We start from the raw sequence: 21,468 nt of genomic DNA, 5'->3' as shown, positions 1-21,468 counted from the left end.
CACACACACACACAATCACCTTCACCCCACCCCACTCTGTGAGGAAGTGTCACTGATTGACACTCACCCTGGGTGCTTCAGGGCTTAAACATGAAGCGCCCAAGTCGAAGTCAATGGGTGCCGCTTTCCTCGTCACCCAGGAGAGGGCCTCGAGGCACCTTTGCTGAGCCGCAGAGGTCCCGCCCAGCAAAGTTCAGCTCAGGCAGCCAGGAGTCTGCCCAAATTGTGCATGTCTGCTCTTGGCTGCCTGACCTGAACATGAAGAGTGTCTGTTAGGCTGACCTTTGTTCAGCCTGACAGACACTCTTCATGAGGGGCAAACGGTTGGGGGGGGGGGAGGCCACTCCGCCCTAAAGGACGGGCCTTGCCTGACATTTAGAGAAAAAACACACCGGAATGTACTAGATGTTTATGTACATTAAGGGTGTGAATTTTGTCTGCGGTTATAAGGAGATGAAACCGAATTTGTATGAATAATTTGGTTTAATCTGGAAATTTAATTTATGTTGCCATTTTTGTGTTGTGAGCAATTCATAAAATACATATTTTGTCTTCCATAAAAATATGCAAGACACTTCATAAAGCATTTTTATTAGTAGGATTGTCTTACTCCTCTATTAGATGTGAGTTGTACCTACACGTATAGGCCTGTTTCACCTATCATTTTCGCAATGTAGCTGTGGCATGCGTAAGAATGCCTCAACTTTGAATTTCCAGGAGTAAAACTAGCTTCATTGTTTAATAAGATGACTGAAGTAATGGAGGGGTTTATCATGTACAACATTTGCTTATCACCCCTTCATAACTGGGCCAAGTCTTGATATCATCAAGTACATTCAGGTATGATCGACCTTTTGAATTAGACTAGTCGAAAAAACACTATGTTGATGCCTACTCCTGTACAATTTTATCATGTGTATGCTTCCTCCATGCACCCCTCAGGAAGCTTGCCCTATAGACTAACTGTAGAGGGGGAGGACAGTCAAGTGGACACAAAGGGAATGTGTTCCTGCTTCATAACTACCCAAACACTTGTTTAATCTTCCCACAACTCCTCTGAGATCTAATACTGCCTACACAACTTAAAAAAATGCCTGCCACCCTACCGTTCCCTTATCTCCCTCGGGCATTGATTAGTCATTATTTGACATGCACAAACTAAAAAGACATGATTTGGGCCTAACAAATGTGATTAAATTACGAAGTAATCAGACATTTTGCTTGCAGGGTCACACTTCTAATAGTGGCATGCAAATATTTTTTACTAGAGGAGAAGAGGGAATGAAAGAAAGCACGAAGGGGTGAATGTCAATTTAATGGTTGTATACTTTAAAATAAGCGCTGTACATCGTAAGACGTATGACATACGGTAATGTACAGGATACCCACAGGAAAGTGGGTGGTGAACGTGCTTGACGGAGAGAACACAAACATACGTTGCAATAATGCTGCTCAGGCGACCGTTTCTGAATTGCTACAATTTAAAGCTACCATTTTAAGTGCTAATCTTGCTGAAATGAACATCAATGGACAGAAAGGCCGTAGATAAGCATTGCTAAAGATAGACAGATAAGACTGTGAATCTGCTTCCTTCATCAGGTGTCCATCTTAGAACTGCTAAGTAACAATTTGATGGTCGTGAACAAGGCTAGACTTCGCCCTGGTTCCTAAGTGAGCACCAAACCACATACGATCACTCGCATCCACTATTCCTGATTAAAGCGAGTACCAATATGAAATAGCGGTGGCACCATAAACATGACGTCCAAGGGAAAACAAAATACAAATAAACTGCATGTGCCTTTCTTAAGAGAAATGCCGTAATTGATTGGACACATTAACAATATTTATCTTTTAAAACACACACACATATTCCATATATATATATATATATATATATGGATATATATATATATGGAAAATGAAAAGACTTCTTCGAAGAAAAACAATTTGTAACTGTCCGAGCCCAATACTAGATGGCGGGATGTGCAAAGCATGTGTATCTGCAGCTACACATGCCATCGAACATATAGATATATATATATGGAAAATGTCATTTACCCAGTGTACATCTGTTCGTGGCATGTTCCGCTGCAGATGCACATGCTATGCATAGGTCCTGCCATCTAGTGTTGGGCTCGGAGTGTTACAAGTTGTTTTTCTTTGAAGAAGTGTTTTCGAGTCACGGGATCAAGTGACTTCTCCTCTTCGGCTCCAATGCGCATGGGCATCGACTCCATGTTAGATTGTTTTCCCGCAGAGGGTAAGGTAGAAGTGATAGAGTATATAGAAAAGAGATGTCCATGCAAATGGAATTGAAATATATATATATACATATGTACAAATGTTTGTTGGAACTTAAACGGCTACAGGCTCCCGGGGAGGCGGGTGGGCGCATGTGAATCTGCAGCAGAACATGCCACGAACAGATGTACACTGGGTAAGTGACATTTTCCTTTCAATGGCATGTGTAGCTGCAGATACACATGCTATGCATAGACTAAAAAAGACGTTTTCCTCCCATAAGCGGTGGTCAGCCTGTAGGAGTTGAAGTTGTTTGAAATAGTGTTCTTAGTACAGCCTGTCCTACTATTGCTTGTTGTGCTGCTAACACATCTAAACAGTAATGCTTGGTAAATGTATGGGGTGTACTACTTTGTGTTTGTGTACTTGTGTGAAGGGTTGTTCAATAGTGAATGCTTGTATTTCACTAACTCTTCATAATGAAGTGATTGTAACGAGGAATGCTACTTTCCACGTTAGGTATTGAATCTGACACAAATGCATGGGTTCAAATGGTGGACCCATGAGTCGTGTGAGTACAATATTGAGATTCCATGAAGGCACTGGAGGTGTTCTTGGTGGTATGATACGTTTTAGCCCTTCCATAAAGGCTTTGATAACAGGGACTCTAAATAGAGACGTGTGTTGTATGTTTTGTAAATAAGCTGAAATAGCAGTGAGATGTATTTTGATGGATGAAAAAGCCAAGTTTGCTCTTTGTAGATGAAGTAAATAACCTACAATGTCTTGTATTGATGCGGAAAGAGGTGTAATTTGTTTGGATTGACAATAAAAGACAAACCTTTTCCATTTGTTTGCATGGCACTGCCTGGTAGTGGGGTTTCTTGCTTGTTTAATTACTTCCATACATTCTGGTGGAAGATGTAGATATCCAAACTCTAAGACTTCAGGAGCCAAATCGCTAGATTGAGTATTGCTGGATTTGGATGCCTGATTAGTTGTTTGTTTTGTGTTAACAGATCCGGTCTGTTTGGCAGTTTGATGTGTGGTACTAGTGACAGGTCTAACAATGTTGTGTACCATGGTTGACGTGCCAAAGTTGGCGCTATACGTATGAGTTTGAGTTTGTTTTGACGCAGTTTGTTGACCAGAAATGGAAAGAGCGGGAGAGGGGAGTAAAGCGTAAGCAAATATCCCTGACCAGTTGATCTATAGAGCATTGCCCTTGGACAGAGGGTGTGGGAACCTGGATGCGAAGTTTTGGCATTTTGCGTTTTCGCTGATGGCGAATAGATCTATGTCTGGTGTTCCCTAGTGGTGAAAGTATTTTTGAAGTACTTGGGGGTGAATTTCCCACTCGTGTGTTTGTTGATGATCTCGGCTGAGAACATCTGCTAATTGATTGTGTACCCCTGGAATGTATTGTGCTACTGGGTGAATGTTGTTGTGTATTGCCCAATGCCAAATCTTTTGTGCTAGAAGGCACAGTTGTGATGAGTGGTTCCCTCCTTGTTTGTTTAGGTAGTACATTGTAGTGATGTTGTCTGTTTTGATGAGAATGTGTTTGTGAACAAGAAGAGGTTGAAAGGCTTTGAGTGTTAGAAATACGGCTAGCAATTCTAAGTGATTTATGTGAAGTTGTTTGTGTTTGTTGTCCCATTGTCCCTGAATGTTGTGATTGTTGAGGTGTGTTCCCCATCCAATCATTGATGCATCTGTTGTAAGTGTGGCTTGAGGCACAGGGTCTTGAAATGTCCGCCCTTTGTTTAAATTTGTGGAATGCTACCACTGAAGCGAGATGTGTGTTTGGCGGTCTATCAACACTAGATCTTGAAGTTGACCATGTGCCTGTGACCATTTTTTTGCAAGACACTCTTGTAAGGGCCGCATGTTTAGTTTGCATTCAGGACAATGGCGGTGCAAGATGCCATCATGCCCAGCAGTTTCATGACAAACTTGACTGTGTACTGTTGGTTTGACTGAATGTGTGGTAATATATTGTGGAATGATTGTATCCTTTGTGGACTTGGGCTTGCAAGTGCTGTTTGGGTATTTATTGTGGCTCCTTAGTACTGTTGAACTTGCGCTGGTTGTAAGTGAGAATTTTGGTAGTTTATTGAGAACCCTAGCGTGTGTAAGGTTTGTATTACATAATGTGTATGGTATTGACACTGTGTCTGGCTGTTGGATTTTATTAGCCAGTCGTCGAGATATGGGGAGACATGGATGTGTTGCCTTCTTATGTAGGCTGCAACTACGGCAAGGCATTTTGTAAATTCTCTGAGAGCTGTTGTTATCCCGAAAGGTAACATTTTGAACTGGTAATGTTTTCCTTGTATTACAAACCTGAGATACTTCCTGTGCGCTGGATGGATGGGTATGTGAAAATACGCATCTTTGAGGTCTAATGTTGCCATAAAATCTTGCTGTTGTAACAGTGGGACTACCTCCTGTAGTGTTACCATGTGAAAGTGTTCTGATAGGATGTAAAGATTGAGGGTTCTGAGATCTAGTATTGGTCTCAATGTTCCGTCTTTTTTGGGAATAAGGAAATACAGGGAGTAAACCCCTGTTCCTATTTGATGATGTGGTAGAAGCTTTATGGCTTGTTTGAATAATAGTGACTGTACCTCTGTTTGCACCATGGAAATGTGTTGGGAGGAGAGTTTGTGTGGTTTTATAGGTATATCTGGAGGAATTTGTGCGAATTCTATGCAGTAACCATTTTGGATAATGGATAATACCCAATTGTCTGTTGTGATGGGTAACCAGTGTGTGTGGAACTTTTGCAGTCTTCCTCCCACAGGGGAAGTGTGGTGAAGGAAGATGTGGAGCAAGTCACTGTTTTGTGTGTGAGGTTTGCTTCATGGCAGATATTTTCCCTACCTCTGGAGAATTGGCCCCTGTAAGTTCCTCGGAACCCACCTCTTTAGTACTGAGGCTGGTAAGACGGTTTTGATTGTGAGGTAGATGCCTCAGATGTTTGAGCTCTAAAACCTCCCCTGTATTGAGGCTTTCGAAATGAGCCTATGTACTGTGAAAAATAAAGTGCATCCATGGCTTTAGCAGTGTCAGTCTTTTATCATCAACCTGAGTGCCAAAAAGCTGATTTTTATTTAATGGCATGTTAAGGACAGCCTGCTGGATTTCCGGTTTAAAACCTGACAACTGAAGCCATGTGTGTCTTCGAATGGTGACCACAGTATTGATTGTTTTTGCTTCTGTGTCTGCAGAGTCTAGAGCTGACCTAATTTGATTATTTGTAATAGCCTGCCCTTCCTCGACTATTTGCTGGGCTCTTTTTTTGTTGATCCTTGGGGGGATCCTGGATGATATCTTTCATCTCGTCCCAGTGGGCCCTATCATACCTAGCCAGTAGTGCTTGGGAGTTGGCTATCTATTCTCCATTGATTAGCCACTTGCGATGCTACTCTTTTACAAACAGCATTGAATTTTCTGCTTTCTTTATCTGGTTGCGGTGCATCACCAGACGACTGGGAGTTAACCCTTTTCCTTGCTGCACTGACAACTACGGAGTCTGGAGGTAGCTGCTGGGTAATGAAAGCTGGGTCAGAAGGAGGCAGCTTATATTTCTTTTCTACCCTAGGAGTGATGACTCTTGCCTTAACTGGTTCTTGAAAAATCTGATGTGCATGTTTTAAAATGCCAGGAAGCATGGGAAGAGACCGGTACGTAGTTTGAGTGGAGGATAACGTATTAAAGAGAAAATCATCCTCAAGAGGTTCTGTGTGCATGGCTACGTTGTGGTATGACGCTGCACTAGCTAGAACCTGAGTGTATGAGGTGCTAACTTCTGGGGTGATGGTTTTGAAGGATAGCAGTCTGGATTTTTATGAGAAATGGGATCATCCTAGAGGTCCCATGGGTCGACATTATCTTGGTGTGAATCTGCAGAGTGTTCTGGAGACTGTGCAGTGGGAGGAGTAGGTGGATAGACAGTCAGGTGAGGAGAATGAGGAGGAGACTGATGAGGCGAGAACTAAGGAGGTGGAGATTTTTGTTTGGGTTTTGGCACTTTAGCTGGTGGCTGATCAGTTTCCAATTGTCCTTGAAAGGCCAGCTTCCTCTTTGTTTTAGAGGAGGTGCAGTTAGGATCTTGCCAGTGTCTTTATGAATCTGAATTCTGGCCTGCCTTTCATCAAATTCCTCCATTTGCGTGAGTTCCTCAGAAAATCTATGGCTTTCTTTAAGTTGTTTGGAAAGTCCATGCTCCTCTGTGTATATGGGTCTTTTTGGCTCCAAAGCCGGTTTCCTCAGGATCGAAAGGCCTGGAGTAGATGTTGGTGTCGGCTCCGTGAGGGATTTTGGAGGCTTTGACTCAATGGGTCGATGTTTGCCTATTTCAGAGCCTGTGCTTCGGCTCGAGTCCAAAGGCTTCGGTGGCGTGGCCTTTCTCGGTGCCGAAGTTGTTGCTTGGTCACCGGAAGTCTTTTTACTGGTGGAGCCATTCCCAAAGCCTTGTGTTTGGGCTTGGATTGGACAGGGGCAGGCGTACTCACGTGCTGTCCTGCCGTGACTGGTCTGTCCTCCTCGGACTCTTGCTCGGAGTCGGACCCCCGAACGGGGACTGCAGTGTGCATAATCTCCTCTTCTTCCACGTCGAGACGTTCAGTGCTTCTCAACGCCATTTCCAACATTCGCGCTCTTCTGTCTCGTAGATTCTTCTTCGAGCGGAAGGATCTGCAGGCCTCACAAGTATCCTCTCGGTGGTCTGGAGATAGACACAAGTTACAGACAAGATGTTGGTCCGTATAAGGGAACTTGGCGTGGCACCGAGGGCAGAAACGAAATGGGGTCCGGTTCATGAGGCTTCGACAAGGCTTTTGGTCGGCCCGACCAGGCCCAAGTTGGGCACGGGTGCCCCGAAGGGCAAGTAAAGGAGTTTGAACCGCCGGTACCGAAGTGTCGATGATAGATGGTACGCGATCGAAACAATACCGACGAATTAGAGGGTTTGTAGCACTTTTCCGACTTGAACTACCAGAGCGAAAAGAAACACATCCGAACCTGATGGCGGAAAGAAAACAATCTAAGATGTAGTCGATGCCCATGCGGAATGGAGCCGAAGAGGAATCCCTCGATCCTGTGACTCGAAAACATTTCTTCGAAGAAAAACAACTTGTAACAATCTGAGCCCAACACTAGATGGCAGGACCTATGCATATCATGTGTATCTGCAGCTACACATGCCATCAAACATATATATATATATATATATATATATATATATATATATATATATATATAAAATATATATATATATCATGTGCAAGACCACGTGTTTCAACAATCCCAAAAATGGTATACATAAGAAAGTTTGTACAGAAATTTCTATATTTAATATATAGCAAACAACTGGAAGAATTCAGGCACTATGGGCCCTCCACAGAACACTGCTGCCTCTTAAACAGAAGAATATTAAATATATTGAACCTTGTCAATGCAGAAGGCATGCAAATAGAACTGCCACCAAGCACGTAAAGAATCAATGGACGACTTATAGAAGCAGGCTATGCTACGTGTTGTAGACGTAAAGAGCGCGCATCAGCAAGAATGGTTACCTGTGCCATATTGACCCTGGCTCTAGGCCGGGGAGGTGGCTGAGCAGTGACAGCAGAGGGACACAGTGCAGAAGTGGAAAGGGCAGATGAAGAGAGAGCTTGGGTGTCGGGAGTCTTTCAAAGGAAAGAAAAGGTGGTCAGCAGGCTGCATGTTCTCTTTTGCTTAACAGCATGCCTGTACACGTTAAGAAACACAGCATGCACTGTTAGACTCCTTCAAATAATCAAGTGCGCTCTGAAATCTCACTTTCATGCACATCACACCACCCGTCGTAGAAAGACGTACCGCTGGTCTTGTCGACTCGGCTTTGAAAAAAGAAATATACCACATATTATTTGTATCACAGCATGCACTGTTAGACTCCTTCAAATAATCAAGTGAGACCCGAAATCTCACTTTCATGCACATCACACCACCCGTCGTAGAAAGAGGTGCTGCTGATCTTGTCCACTGGGCTTTGAAAAAAGAAATGTCCCACATACAATTCTGTAAGTGAATGGTCGTTACTTAGCACAGAGTGGTGCGGAATGGTTTGATCCCAGCCCCGCGCAATATATGGTGACTCAGACCAGGTGTGCCTCCTCCTCTGTGGAGGAGGAACATTGCCCCCGCCAGCAGCAGTAGCTGCAAACCTTTTACCACAAAACAATAATAAACTATGTTTATTATTGTTTTGTAGTAAAAGGGGCGGGCCACAGGCTAGGACGGGAACAGGGGGGAGTGCTCAGCACTCTCTCTCATTGCGCATGTATGTTTGGCCAGCTGTCTTGGGCCAGCCAAACACATGTGCACTGTGCTCTCTCCAGCCTGGTACTGTGTTGCTGGGCTGGAGAGAGCAGGCACAGGCTCCCAGTCTGCCTGTGAGTGCCCTGGCTGGGCGATCCAGCAATCAAAATGCTGCTGTCATGCTTCCAGCAGCATGACAGCAGCATTTGGATTGGCTGCAGGGCAGGCTGGGAGCCTGTGCCTGCTGCTGCAGCAGCACAGCGGTGGTGGTGGCTGTGGCAATACAGATAAGTGATTTTTTTTAATATGCATTCCCCATCTCCCCCTCCCACCCCCAGAAAGCGACATAATCTGCTCCTGACTCAGACACCTACTAAGGACAAGTGCATCTGCCACTAACCTCTGACCTCAACCAATTTCATGGAGATACTGAGTATAAGGGGATTTAAGCGAGCCTGGAAATGCCAACAACAGCTTGAGAGGTGGGGTAAGAATCAGACTGCTGACCTTTTATTGTAATGTAATAGGGTCATTACATGTTGGTGTTATTGCAAGCCAGACTCAGTCATCACTGCAAAAAGTATTTGAGGTCTGAGGGTGAGACAATGATTAGGAATCCGATACCTTCTATTCAATATTCTTTTTAAAACACCGGCTGTTTCTTATTTTGATGGGTCGTAATTTTCTTTATTCCAAGATGTGGGTCAATCTCATACAAAACTAAATGAGTGCCAATACCTGCTTCACAACTAAACTGTTGCTTCGCCTTGGTCAATAAATTAACTAGTATAATTTATAAATGATCAATGTCTATCGGGTTTCAATCTCAACAATTCAAAATTAGCATCACAAACAGCCAATCTCTACATCGTCAATAGAAGATTAATTTAGCTCAACAGTGAAGTTGTGTGTATAAGTGTATTTGTTCAAAGTGTTTTCAGTTCCGCCTGATAACCGATTTGGCTCGGTCTCGCACAGCCCACCCTCTGAGTTAAATTGGTTAAATTTGGATATCATTTCACTTTTTGGGAGTTTAAGTAGTGTTGTGGCTAAGGTTTTGGAAAGAATTGACTTCCATGACAAATATGTAAGTGAATAGCTAAGGTAGGTTTCATGCTGAATCGCCCTAATTAACAGTTTTGAATACCGAGTATAAGATGAAATGGACAGATCCGAGTCTCGGCACAGGGACAACAGAGAGGGCCTTGCGGAGATACTAAAGAAGACAAATTGGAGGTCTGCTACATGAAGAGTACTTGAGAGGCTCCAGACATGGAAGGCATAATGAGAGCAAGAAGGACATTTAGGAAGTGCGAGTCTGCATGACTTTTTGATTTTTTTGGATTCAATAACATCCACAGGGGCTTAAGTAAGGTAAAGACCATATAGTCAGCTTTTATCTGATCAAGGTCTCCCTCCATAGACTTCATTTGTTGGTCACTCACATACCATTCAAAATGAGTTGTTATTATGACAGCATTAACCCCATTCTCTACAAAGCTACTACACCCATAACTGTCTAATGCTGCTCAACACAAGAGAAATGGATGAAAACTCATTATTGTCACACTAAACATGCACATGTTAATGAGTACTCCAACGAGGAACCAATTTGTCCCAGTGCAAGCTGTCACTGATTTCAGCAGCGTTGAACTAATGGCTTAGTTTGGAAAGGATAGCACACACATGCAATTGGTACCTTTCTGCTTTGAGTTCCTTTCAGCTCAGCTTGATTATCGTATTTTCTCTGTTCTTTTTTCATTTCGTTATTTCCCTGAACAATGCTAAGAAGCTCCTTACTCAGTTTGTCCTCCTCAAATGATGAATTGTGTACTTTCAGATCAGGGCTCATACACCTATCATGGAGGGGCGTTGTCTTGATATAATCCTTTCTAGAAGGTACAGGAGGGCTGCAAACATTCATTGTACTCATCTGTTTTCGGCCATTCTTTCCATTGCTTGTGACTTCTTCCCTCTTCTTTTGGAGTTTCAACTGATCTCTTATAACATCATTAAGCTCCGAGAGGAAATTATCTGGACTGCCTCCTACCAGCTGAGGGGAATTCTGGTAAATTGCATTTGGGGACACTGAGCCAACGAACTTGTCTTCACTTAGTGGAGAAATGACACTGAGATAGCGGGCAGAGGACTGAGGCCTTGATGGCAAAGACGGTAGAGGGGAGCGAGCCGAGTATGGCGTAGAGCTTCCTGATAGGTTATAATGGTAGAGGCTGACTGAAGGGGTAAGAGAAGGGGTTGGACTGGCCGCAGCAGAGGGCGTGAGATAGTCAATGTTGTAAAGGTAGGCATCAGGCAAAGGAGGCAGGGGAGGTGTGAGGGTCGGAGTACTATTTCGAGGAAGTCCCATAGTGAGCGATATCCACTCAGATGTGATCGCCTGCACTTCTGGAGAAAATGCTCTACGTGTAAGAGGTGGAGGAGGAGGTGTTGGAGTATGAAGCCTGTCATAACCAGCAAACTTAAAACAAAAAAAGAAAAGGAGAAATAAGCACAAATAAAAACAGAAGACTATGAAAACATAAGGTCTGAAAGGGAGATAGTAAATGCATGGTTTGTAACACGGACAAATATTTTGTAGAGTTTCAGAAATCAGCAAAGTAAATTAGCAGACCGTTTTCTAATGTAAAATACAAAATATGACACCAAACAGGATAATTTTAAAGGAAAATTCAAATCAAATCAAAATTGTTAAACAAGAATGTTAGAAAAAGATCTTGAAATATCTAAAAAAAACAATGTGTAGGTGGTGTATTTGTTATTTTACTTTGCGAGAAAAAGAGCCATAAAAACCACAAGCTGCCCGACTAGGTTTCCTAAGCAGAATTAGGGGGGCAATATTTTGCAAATCTGCCTTGAATTTGATCCTCTGGAAACTAAGTTGGTACACACCCTGAGACTGAATGAATCAACTTCTCGTCTTTGTATCTACCACTTATTAAGGAAGTGTTTAGGTATTTTCCACATTATTGAAATAGGAATGACTTTGCATAAGCATGGCATCAGAAACAAAATATTAATACAGATGGATCCAAAGTCCTCTTCGAAACTTGATTTGCTGTCAAAATAGGTGTGCATTTATTCATTTTTGCATCCATACCTGAACAAGGGTAACATTTAATATTATCAGCCAGTACAAAGTGATTTCTACAGTAGCAAAGTGCTTAAAGCATGTAGGGCCATATTTACAAGCCCGTTGCGCCGCCCTAGCTTCATTTATTTGTTTTTTACACCAAGGAGGTGTTTAGGAGGCCCCCACCGTGCACGATATTTACAAAGTGGCGCAATGCATTCATTGCGCCATTTTGTTACCCCTTGTGCCACATTATACCTTCACCAGGGGCGTTCCCATACAGAGAGGTCCAAAAAAAGGGTGTAGCGAAATGTACAGAATTTCACTGCGCCATTTTTGCCCCATCATTTTTAATGCCTGCTTAGGGCAGGCGTTAAAGTGATGCTCCCATAATAACCTATCGCCCTCCCTGTGCTTTCATGGACTAGCGCCATAATTTATGGTGCTAATCCAGCAAAACGCCACAATAGCGTCATAAATGATTACACTATTATGCTAACGTGCGTCAGCGTGTGCTGTATAGTAAATACTGTGACACCATGGTGACGTTAGGGGAGCACAGGGCGACGCTTGAAAAGTGGCGCATCAGAACTGATGCGCCACTTTTTGTAAATATGCCCCTTAATGTGCACCATGTTCTTTGAAGAGTCAATCTCCTACCAATGCAACAAGGTGCTGGAAAACACAAGCATTACACCGGAGCTATAATTGTATTTAAAAGAACAGAACAGATTATGGCCCATATTTACCAAGGCCCTGCGCCGGTGCAGAGAGACAAAGGGACACATTGCAATTACTTTCTAGAGCCAAAGACACTTTGTCCAGAAAAGGTGCACTTTTCTCAGAGAAAAAATGCTCTACATTACTTTGTGTCAAGGTGGTGTTACAATATTTTAACTGGGGGGAGAGGGGGAGAAACACCATAGGTTTTAACGCAAAGCCTGATCTACTAAGATAAGCAGACCGGGCTTTGTGTAAAAAACTAATGCCTTCTTGAAGCAGATGCTAAAAAGGAAAAATGTCTTAATTGCTAAAAAATTAAAAACATGTATTGCATATGTGCTATAGTGAACAGCACACATTGAGTACGTGTGATTCTTCTATGTTTGGAATTTTCACTGGAAGAGTATGTTCCAGTAGAAACCCAATGTTAGGCAGCGCACACTGACCTCTGCAAGGCAGTGCATCGTGCAAGGCACTCTTTTAAGCACAAGGTCACAGGAGCAGCAGGCAGGTCCGACTGGTGCACAAAATAGGGGAAGGCACCAAAATAAAAGTGGCCCTCAGTTACAAACTGGGCAGTAATAAAAGTGGACCACATCTGTAAATCAAGCAACTCTGGGTTTTTTAAGATATGCCGTCAGGGTGATATATGAGGCGTGGGGAACCACAGATAATTGTGCTTCCTGCAAGCAGTGTGAGTGTTCATATTAGAGAAATGGGGCACTGAAAATCACTATGTTCGTTTTCAGCGAAGAAGATATAAACGCTGACACATGCCTGCTCTATGATCCACTAAGTGTGATCTGCCCATTCATTCTGCATGCGATGAGATACAGCGTCCACAACCTGCACAGTGCTGCTTGCTACTGCTGCTTAGTCTTTGTTTAGGTCGAGCGTAAACGTTTGACCTAGTGTATACTTAAGTATATTTATACTGTGGAGGGAAGCAATTTAATTTGTTGGTTGCAGTGTCCTTTAAAAAGTCTTGCTCGCTAGTGGTCAGTTCAGCCTTTTTTTACCTCCTTTTTCTGTTTCAGAGCAGTGACCTACTACTGTATTGTTTCAATTTGGTTTCTTTATCTGTTGCTGTGATGGATTATTTTTTTACATTTCTTTGGTGGTCCCCTTTGACTGTGCTGGGCTGGTAGCTGCCTGAGTTTTATTGCAGCATTCTGTTCTCCTCACCTCCTCCCATGTCGCAGATATTTATTTTGGCTTTATTCCATTGCAGTCCTCGTACCCAGCTCCTAAAATAAGCATATTTTACTACACAAGCGGCTCCTAAAATAAGCTTATTTATTAAACAAATGGCTCCCAGAATAAGCTTATTTTACTCAACAAACACCATATGCCCTTGCATCACATTGCAGAGTCTCTCTCTCTCTCCAGGGACCCTCCCTGCCAGCACTCATGACATCGCACACAGGGCATTGCTTATCTCCTTTTTTTCCTTTGAGATCAATGTCTCCTCCCAGAAGGCTCTGAGATCACAGGCTGCCATCCTGCCAGAACAAACGTCCACTTTACTTAGATTACACAGCAAAGTCACTTCCCTTCATGGCACCTAAAAATCTCATTCCTGATAGGTTTGAACTGATGTTTTTTCGAAAAGACAAGGGGCGAGATCAGCGGAGATCTGAAATGTCGGCCGTTTTGAGCTGTCAAAAGGCTCTTCCCTCCCTCCTGTCCAGGCCTAATCAAGTGCTTTGGCAGAGCACGCGCCTTGAACCACAAGTACTGAGAATCGCTACAGTTGAAAGCCGCCCTGCCTGTGATACGTATCTTTCTTTATTTTACTTGACTCCCATCCCTGCTTTATTTTGCATGAAAGATTAATAGTTGCTTCAATTCCGCGCATACGAAAGCAACGTTTTTCTGTTAATGATCTCACATCAAAGCGAATTTCAGAAAACTGGTGCTGTTTTTTGTTACGCTATTTAGCAGGGCATGAGCGGTAGGTACATTTTGTTTTTTTCCTGCCATCAGGTGTGGGTGGGAAAGGAGCACAAAGGGTGACTGGCATTGTCTCATCAGCGAAGCACTTTTCTTGGCTCTTGTACAGCCACACGTTACGATGACCGGGTACAACTTGTTTCTTGTTGATGATTGGCCTCACAGAAATCTTTCACCATCATTTCTTGTCTTCCTGCTGGTAAGTAAAAGTAAGAAGGCGGCAGTTTTTAACCAGCATGGATACCTGTGTCCCATTAATGTGTAATAGCATAATGTCTTAGCAATTTCATTTTTTTTCAGTGACATTTATAAAAGGGAAATGCCCTTTTGGGCTGACATGTTTTTTTCGTTTTAAAAAATGTATATTACTGAGGTTTTGGTATCTATGTAAGTGAACATACAAGTGCCAATAGACAGTAGGCGTAGGCATGTACAGTACTGTGCTTCTAATCCCACGTGCCTTTGGAGTTGCTGTTAAGTGTGCGGTTTCCCTTTGAGGTGCACAGTGCATGCGCCATCTGAGGTGACGCTAGTACTTTCTGCAGGTCCTGGTCTGTGGGGAGTGTTGTGTGGCTAGTTTTTAAATGGGCAACAGAATTGGTAAATGATAAACTCAGACTTTCAGACTGTATGGTACGATCATCCTTTAAATTGCAATGAAAGCAATCAACATGGTGTGTACAGGTTAAAACAGAGTACAAACCACAGGAGATCTTAGTGGGATGAAGAGATTCTACAATAACTTGTTTGTGGGATCTGTTGCTGCCATAATGGGTCTGATTGGTTTCACCATTAAATTTGTTATTGGCATTACGCAGTAATCTGCTGACATGGTATTGACATGGAAAACCAATGTCTAATTTTGTTCATAGACCTTGGTTTCATTTTAATTTTCAGTACCGAGAGCTCTTCACAAGTGGTTCGCTGTTTATGAATGTGGGTGTGGCAAGTGCATGCAGCTGGGATGTGTTATTGAGTTTATAAGCGTAAGCAGTATATTTCTGTTTTCCACCCAGTGCTTTATTTGTAAATAAAAATGTGCAGGTGCCCAAAGCTCTACTCTGAAACATGCCACTGCTGCATTTAAATGTGCGAGCATGGAATACTGAGGTAGGGTAACCCTGAAGCCTTTTTGGGCTTCTTTAATCCATTTAGAGCCAATTCCTGCCCCCTCAGCTCACTCTTGCAGCTTTCTGCTTTTTTCCATTTGTGACGCCTTCCGTTTTTATCTTCCTCTGTCTTTCCCATGTGTCAATTGCTCGCGGTAAATGCTTGAGGCAGAAAAATAAGTGCCGGCCCTCAAAATTAAGTGGCGGTGCCCCCGCACTGGAAACAACACGCTCAAATTAAGCAGTGGTCCCACTCCACCCCTGCGAGCTTCCTTGACTCTCCACTCTTGCTTTTCAAGCGCGTGCAGATGATTTCCAGAGTAATTTGTGTTGCAAATATAATTCTTATTACGCTTTGCCTCTCCTTTAATATAAGTCCTTAAGTAGTGAAATCTGAAGAATATGTTTAGTGCTTGCAAACGCGACATCACGTTTATTCAAAGTAGACCTCTTTCACTTTAGACAAAGTGGGAGGATTTTTTTTCCTTCCACCATGCTGAAGGTGTCAGTTTCACTTCTCTCAATCATTGCCATATCAAAGCGCGGGCATGAGAAGAGTGCTTCAAAGGGTGTTTTATCCATCATTGATGCTTCCTTCATTGCGAGTTTCATTACCCAATGATGTATTTGAACATAATGTAGACATTCAGATTCCCCTACTTTGAACTCTAATGTGCACTGTATGAAGGTTTTGATAAAATCCTTTTCCAATTCATTTTTAGGTTGAGCGTGCAAGCGCTCTGATTTGCTGTAATCTATATGTGGGCTTTTACCACACCCACCGCACGCCCATCACTATCAGTCGTTCATGGGCTTGGTTTTTTAAAATCCTTTGCTATCATTGGTAAATGCTTTACATTTGTCACTCCTTGGGGAAGTTTTGTTACCTCCTTGGCCATTGACCCTATTACATGGGTAATTGCACGTTTGCCAATACGTTTGACTGTAAGCAAACTTATTTTTCCTTTTGTGTTTCTCCTTCGCGTTCATGCTCGTGGTGGCCGTGGCGCTTTCAATTGGTTTGCTTATGTCAACTGTTTTACTTTTAATTTTCAATTTATGTGGCAAGAAATGTCCAGTTAGGAATTTACAACGCTATTAGATCTAACTCGAGGAAATGAGAGACCTGTTGCAATGCAAATGCTTGTTTTAAAGATGTTTACAACCACAGAGCACACGTAGCCAAAAAACTGCACCACAAAAGTAGCCCACAAACTGACTTGTCAGACACATTATTAACATCTAAAAAATAAATTTTTAAAAAACTTACCTCTGTCGTCTCCCCACCTGGCCAGGCAGACACATGCTCCCAGCCTGTCCTGTAGCCAATCATGACGCTTCTCAAAGCAACGTTAGGATTGTCTGGGAAACTGAGAGCCTGTGCCTGCTCTTTCCAGCCCGGCAAAACAGTGCCGGGTTGGAGAGAGCGCACTGCGCATGTGTGTTTGGCCGGCCCGAGATGGCTGGCCAAACATACATGCGCACTGAGGGGAATGCACAGTGCACACCACTCAGTACTCATCCCACATGGCCCGTCCCTTTAACAAGGAAAGGATAATAAACTAGGTTTATTATCCTTTCCTTGTTAAAGGATTTGCAGTGGTTGCTGCTGGTGGGGGAGTGGGGGGGTGGGAGAGGGGGGGAGGGGTGACGCCACTGGTGATATCCTAGTTGTATATAGTTTCATTCACACATTGACGTCTTTGTAGAAAGATCAAAGGATTGTGACGATTACCCAATGTGATGGTAGTCATTTAAATGACCCTGGAATGCTGAAAGGTTGAATTTGCCCTACTGCCTGTAACCTGCAGATAGGTTATTGATACCAGAAATGTATCCCAAACGAAATCAGACATGACTGGATTGTGTTCCTTGGACGTGTTGCATTCTATTCACCAGGGTTAAGGCTAACATCTTCCAAAGTCATTAAAATACAAAATCAAATGGCGATAACTAGAAATAAAGGCACCTGCGGTGAGGTTGACGTGCTTCGGTTTGGGGAATACGTTGATGGTAGGTCTGGATAGTCGACTGCATTCTTCACGCGTGGCCTTTTGATGATGTCAATGTATGTGGCTGGGAATATACCTTGCCGGTTCGTACCAGAAACTTTGCCTTCATACCAGTTTTCATCAACTCGTCTGATTAATGTAATACGCTCACCCTGTGGGAAATTACATGAAAGTCAGGAGGCCCTTGGCGGTCAGTGCTAAGTACTAAGCACACTCTCAAGCCATAAATCACGAAGATGCATCACACTGGAAAGGATAAGCAATTGTTTAACATGTTAGAGGTACAAATGTAAAACAAGGCGCAAATTAAGCTACTAGCGTAGCTTTATGTTATGATAATATTCTAAGCTTCTGGGTACTACATCAAGGCAGAAAGGTGGCAGAGAATTGCTTTTCTAAATGGCAATAACAATACCGTCTGGAACCTTAATGTTTATTTTCTACTGTGCACTGTAATGAACGCTTATTTCATTGTTAGGTTTCACCTACACAGCGCATGCTATGTCTGGCGAGACATATTGTTTACAACTTAATGGGCTTATAAGATGCCCACAGCATACACCATTAATTGTTTTCGTTGTCCCTCTCATTTGCAATGTTTTGATTGCTTAGCTTCCCAAAAGCTTCCCTTCCTTTCTTGTGGTAGCTTCTTCCTGGTGCATAGACCATGTATATGTGTTCTTCCTCGTCTTTCTACAACGCCCCAGCTTCTCATTTATGTTGCTTTCACCCTATCTGCTGTTTCTATTGACACTTCAGTTATTTGCACCCATAACTGTTCTACTCTATGCCACTCTACTCTATGCTACTCCACTTTACACCACTGAAGTCCACATCACTCCACGCCACTCCACCCTATGCCACTCTAAGCCACACCACTCCACACCAATCTATGCCATTCTACTCTACGCCTCTTCACTCTATGCCACTCCAATCTACTTTACACTACTCCACTCTACTCTATGCCACTCCACACCAATCTACACCACTCCTCACCATGCCACTCTACAGCACTTTGTGTCACTTCACTTTACGCCACTCTTGTCTATGGCGCTCTAAACTACGCCACTAAACTCTACTCTATACCACTGCACACCATTTAGAAGAAAGGTAGTGCACCACAGCCAATAATGTAAAATGTCCAGTTCTTTAGTTTATATTTGTGCAAATTCTCTTTTATTCTTTTTTTGCTTTCCTCTTTCGTCATCCAATATTACATGTACTCACAACAGCAACAGCCAATGCGTTTCGTCCTCTCACATAGGACTTCTTCAGGGCTAAACAATTGGCCTCAAATTCGATTGATTTAATAGTTGCTCTTAAATCGTTCATACCTCCAACATCAGAGTCTTTTATTCCTCCATAATTAAAAAAATTTGGCAAATCCTCCACAGTTTCAGCAGCATAACAATATCAATGCACGTGCGATCGGGCAAAAAGTTTGAGTGCACATAAGAAGGACAGTTTAATAATTATCTTTCATTTTTAGGATTTTTTTGGTCAGGTGCGTTGTTTTGTAGCCTGTTGCTTTTCTTTTGATGAACATACCCCTGCACACCATTCCACTTACACAATGCCACTCTCTGGCACTCTATGCCACTCATCTCCACTCTACTCTGCCTCACTTTGCTCCACTCAACCCCACTGTATGCCACTCTATACCACTCCACGCCACTCTGCTCCATGCCACTCTACACCATTCTACTTCACCCCACCCAATGCCACTCTACAACACTCCACTCCACTTTATGCTATGCCACCCTACTCTACATCACTCCACTCTATGGCATTTGACTCCACTCTGAATCACTCCACACAATGCCACTCTACTCTACAACACTCCACACATTGACACTCTACGCCTAGCACCACGCCACTGCACTCTACTTTACGCCACTCTACTCTCCGCCACTCCATGATATGCTGTTCATCACCACTCTAAGTCACTTCACGCAACTTCACTCTACTTAATGCCACTCTACGGCATTCCACTCTATGTCACTCTACTCTACACCACCCTACACTGTGCCATTCTATGCCACTTCACTCCTCACATTTCCACTCTATTCCGCTCCACTGACACTCCATGGCACTATATGCTACTCCACTCTACTCTACGACATTCCAATATATGTAATTCCATGCTACTCTATGCCACACTACTCTATGACAATCCACTCCACTCTGCTCCATTCCACTCCACTCTAAACCAATCTAATCCATGCCACTCTTCTCTACACCTCCATTCCACGTCACGCCACTCTAAACTACTCCACCCCACTCCACATAATGCCACCCCATGGCACTCTGTGACACTCCACTCTACACCACGTTATTGTACGCCACTCAGAGCCACTCTATTCTACTCTACGCTACTCCATTCCACTCTAAGTCACTCTATTCTATGCCACTCTACTTTACACCACTCTGTCATACCACTCTACTCTACGTCACTCCACATATTGCCACTCTATGCCTCTCTACTCCATGCTACTCTATGCTACTCCACTCTACTCCATGCTATACCACTCTGTGCCACTCTACTTCATTCCATACCAGTCCACTCTACTCTACGCTATTCCACTTTTTTCAAAGCCACTCTACGCCACTCCACTTTATGAAACTCTTATCAAGGCCACTCTACTCTACTCTACACCACTCTACTCCACTCTAAGCCATACTACTCCACTCCATACAATGCTGCTCCATGCCACTCCACTCTATGCCACTCTTCCCTACACCATGCCACTCTATTCTATGCCAAATCACTCCTCACTTTTTCACTCTATGACACTCCATGCCACCACATGCTACTCCACTCTACCCTACACCATTCTGCTCTATGCCACTCTATTCTACTCTACGTCAATCCACCTCACTCTACTCCATGCCACTCCACTCTAAACCAATCTAATCCACACCACTATACTCTACACCACTCCATACTACGTCTGGCCACTCTACACCACTCCACTACATTCTAAACTACTCCATGCCACTACACACAATGCCACTCCAAAGCACTCTATGCCACTCTACTGTACGCCACTCTACACCACTCCATTCCACTCTACGCCACTCTACTCTACTCCACTTTACACCACTCTACTCTAGTCTGTCACTCTGATGTATGCCACTCTACTCTATGCCACTTTACTGTACACCATTCCAGTGTACGCCACTCTACCCTATGCCACCCACACCATTCTACGCTACTCTCTGCTGCTTCCCTCTATTCTACTCTACTTCACTCTCCTGTATGCCACTCTACTCTATGGCATGCCACTAACCTTCAACCATGCTCAACAACAGCCACTCTGCTATACAACATGGGTAAAAGACATTGGCAAAGCCAAAAGCTCTCACATAGGCGAAACCTATTGGCTTTACCAATGCTTGTAAATACTTCTGGTAACATTACCGTTGTGAGTAGATCTTCACTGTCCCAGGGAATACCAAATTCATTTACCAAACGGAATGGAATTCGTCTGTGATTGTTCAAACTGTGAAATATTAGTCGATGACTTTCAGGCAATGCTAAAAGTGGGTCTCCATGGTGATTTTGTCACCAGCATTTTCAAGGAACCAATAAAGCAAATACGAGTTGGCAAAGGCTATACTTCAACACTAGGGGCACAATTTAAAGTGCCGACTATGGACCCCACATTTTAACTGTTCAGGACCGAGGAGCTTTGGCTGGCATATTTGTGGGCCCAGAACAGGGAGTGCTTCAGATCAGGTCTGAGGAGCACTGGCTGAGTTGTCTGCAGGCCCAGAGCTAGGAGTGCAGGGAGTGCTTTGGATCAGGACTGAGGATCATTGACTGAGCAGTCTGTGGGCTGACCTGGAAGCACAGATCAAGACCGAGGAGCATTGGTGGAGCTATCAGTGGGCCCTGAGCTTGGAGAGCACGAAGTGCTTCAGATCAGGTCTGAGGACTATTGGTTGAGCTGTCTGTGGGCCCAAAGCTGGAGTACAGGAAGTGCTCCAGTTCAGGATAGATGAGCATTGGATGAGCTGTTTGCTG

The 21,468-nt window shown here is 43.4% G+C and overlaps 1 protein-coding gene across 32 annotated transcripts in view; it reads right to left on the bottom strand.

Annotated features, from left to right (window-relative positions):
- Window positions 1-21,468, bottom strand: part of SORBS1 (sorbin and SH3 domain containing 1) — a 794,498-nt gene that overhangs the window by 53,791 nt on the left and 719,239 nt on the right. For 27 of the 32 annotated variants that reach the window (XM_069240476.1, XM_069240479.1, XM_069240480.1 and 24 more), the window contains 3 exons: window positions 17,399-17,593; window positions 10,253-11,032; window positions 7,827-7,940 (listed from right to left, as the gene is read on the bottom strand). In XM_069240476.1, coding sequence (XP_069096577.1) covers window positions 7,827-7,940; window positions 10,253-11,032; window positions 17,399-17,593 — 1,089 coding nt within the window. The remainder of the gene's footprint in view (window positions 1-7,826; window positions 7,941-10,252; window positions 11,033-17,398; window positions 17,594-21,468) is intronic. The other 5 variants (XM_069240482.1, XM_069240483.1, XM_069240485.1 and 2 more) reach the window with 2 other exon arrangements.

Source organism: Pleurodeles waltl, chromosome 6 (assembly GCF_031143425.1).
Source record: "Pleurodeles waltl isolate 20211129_DDA chromosome 6, aPleWal1.hap1.20221129, whole genome shotgun sequence".
Classification (NCBI taxonomy): domain Eukaryota; kingdom Metazoa; phylum Chordata; class Amphibia; order Caudata; family Salamandridae; genus Pleurodeles; species Pleurodeles waltl.
The sequence above is the reverse complement of the archived record's forward strand: the minus strand, read 5'-3'. Positions and strand labels throughout refer to the sequence as shown.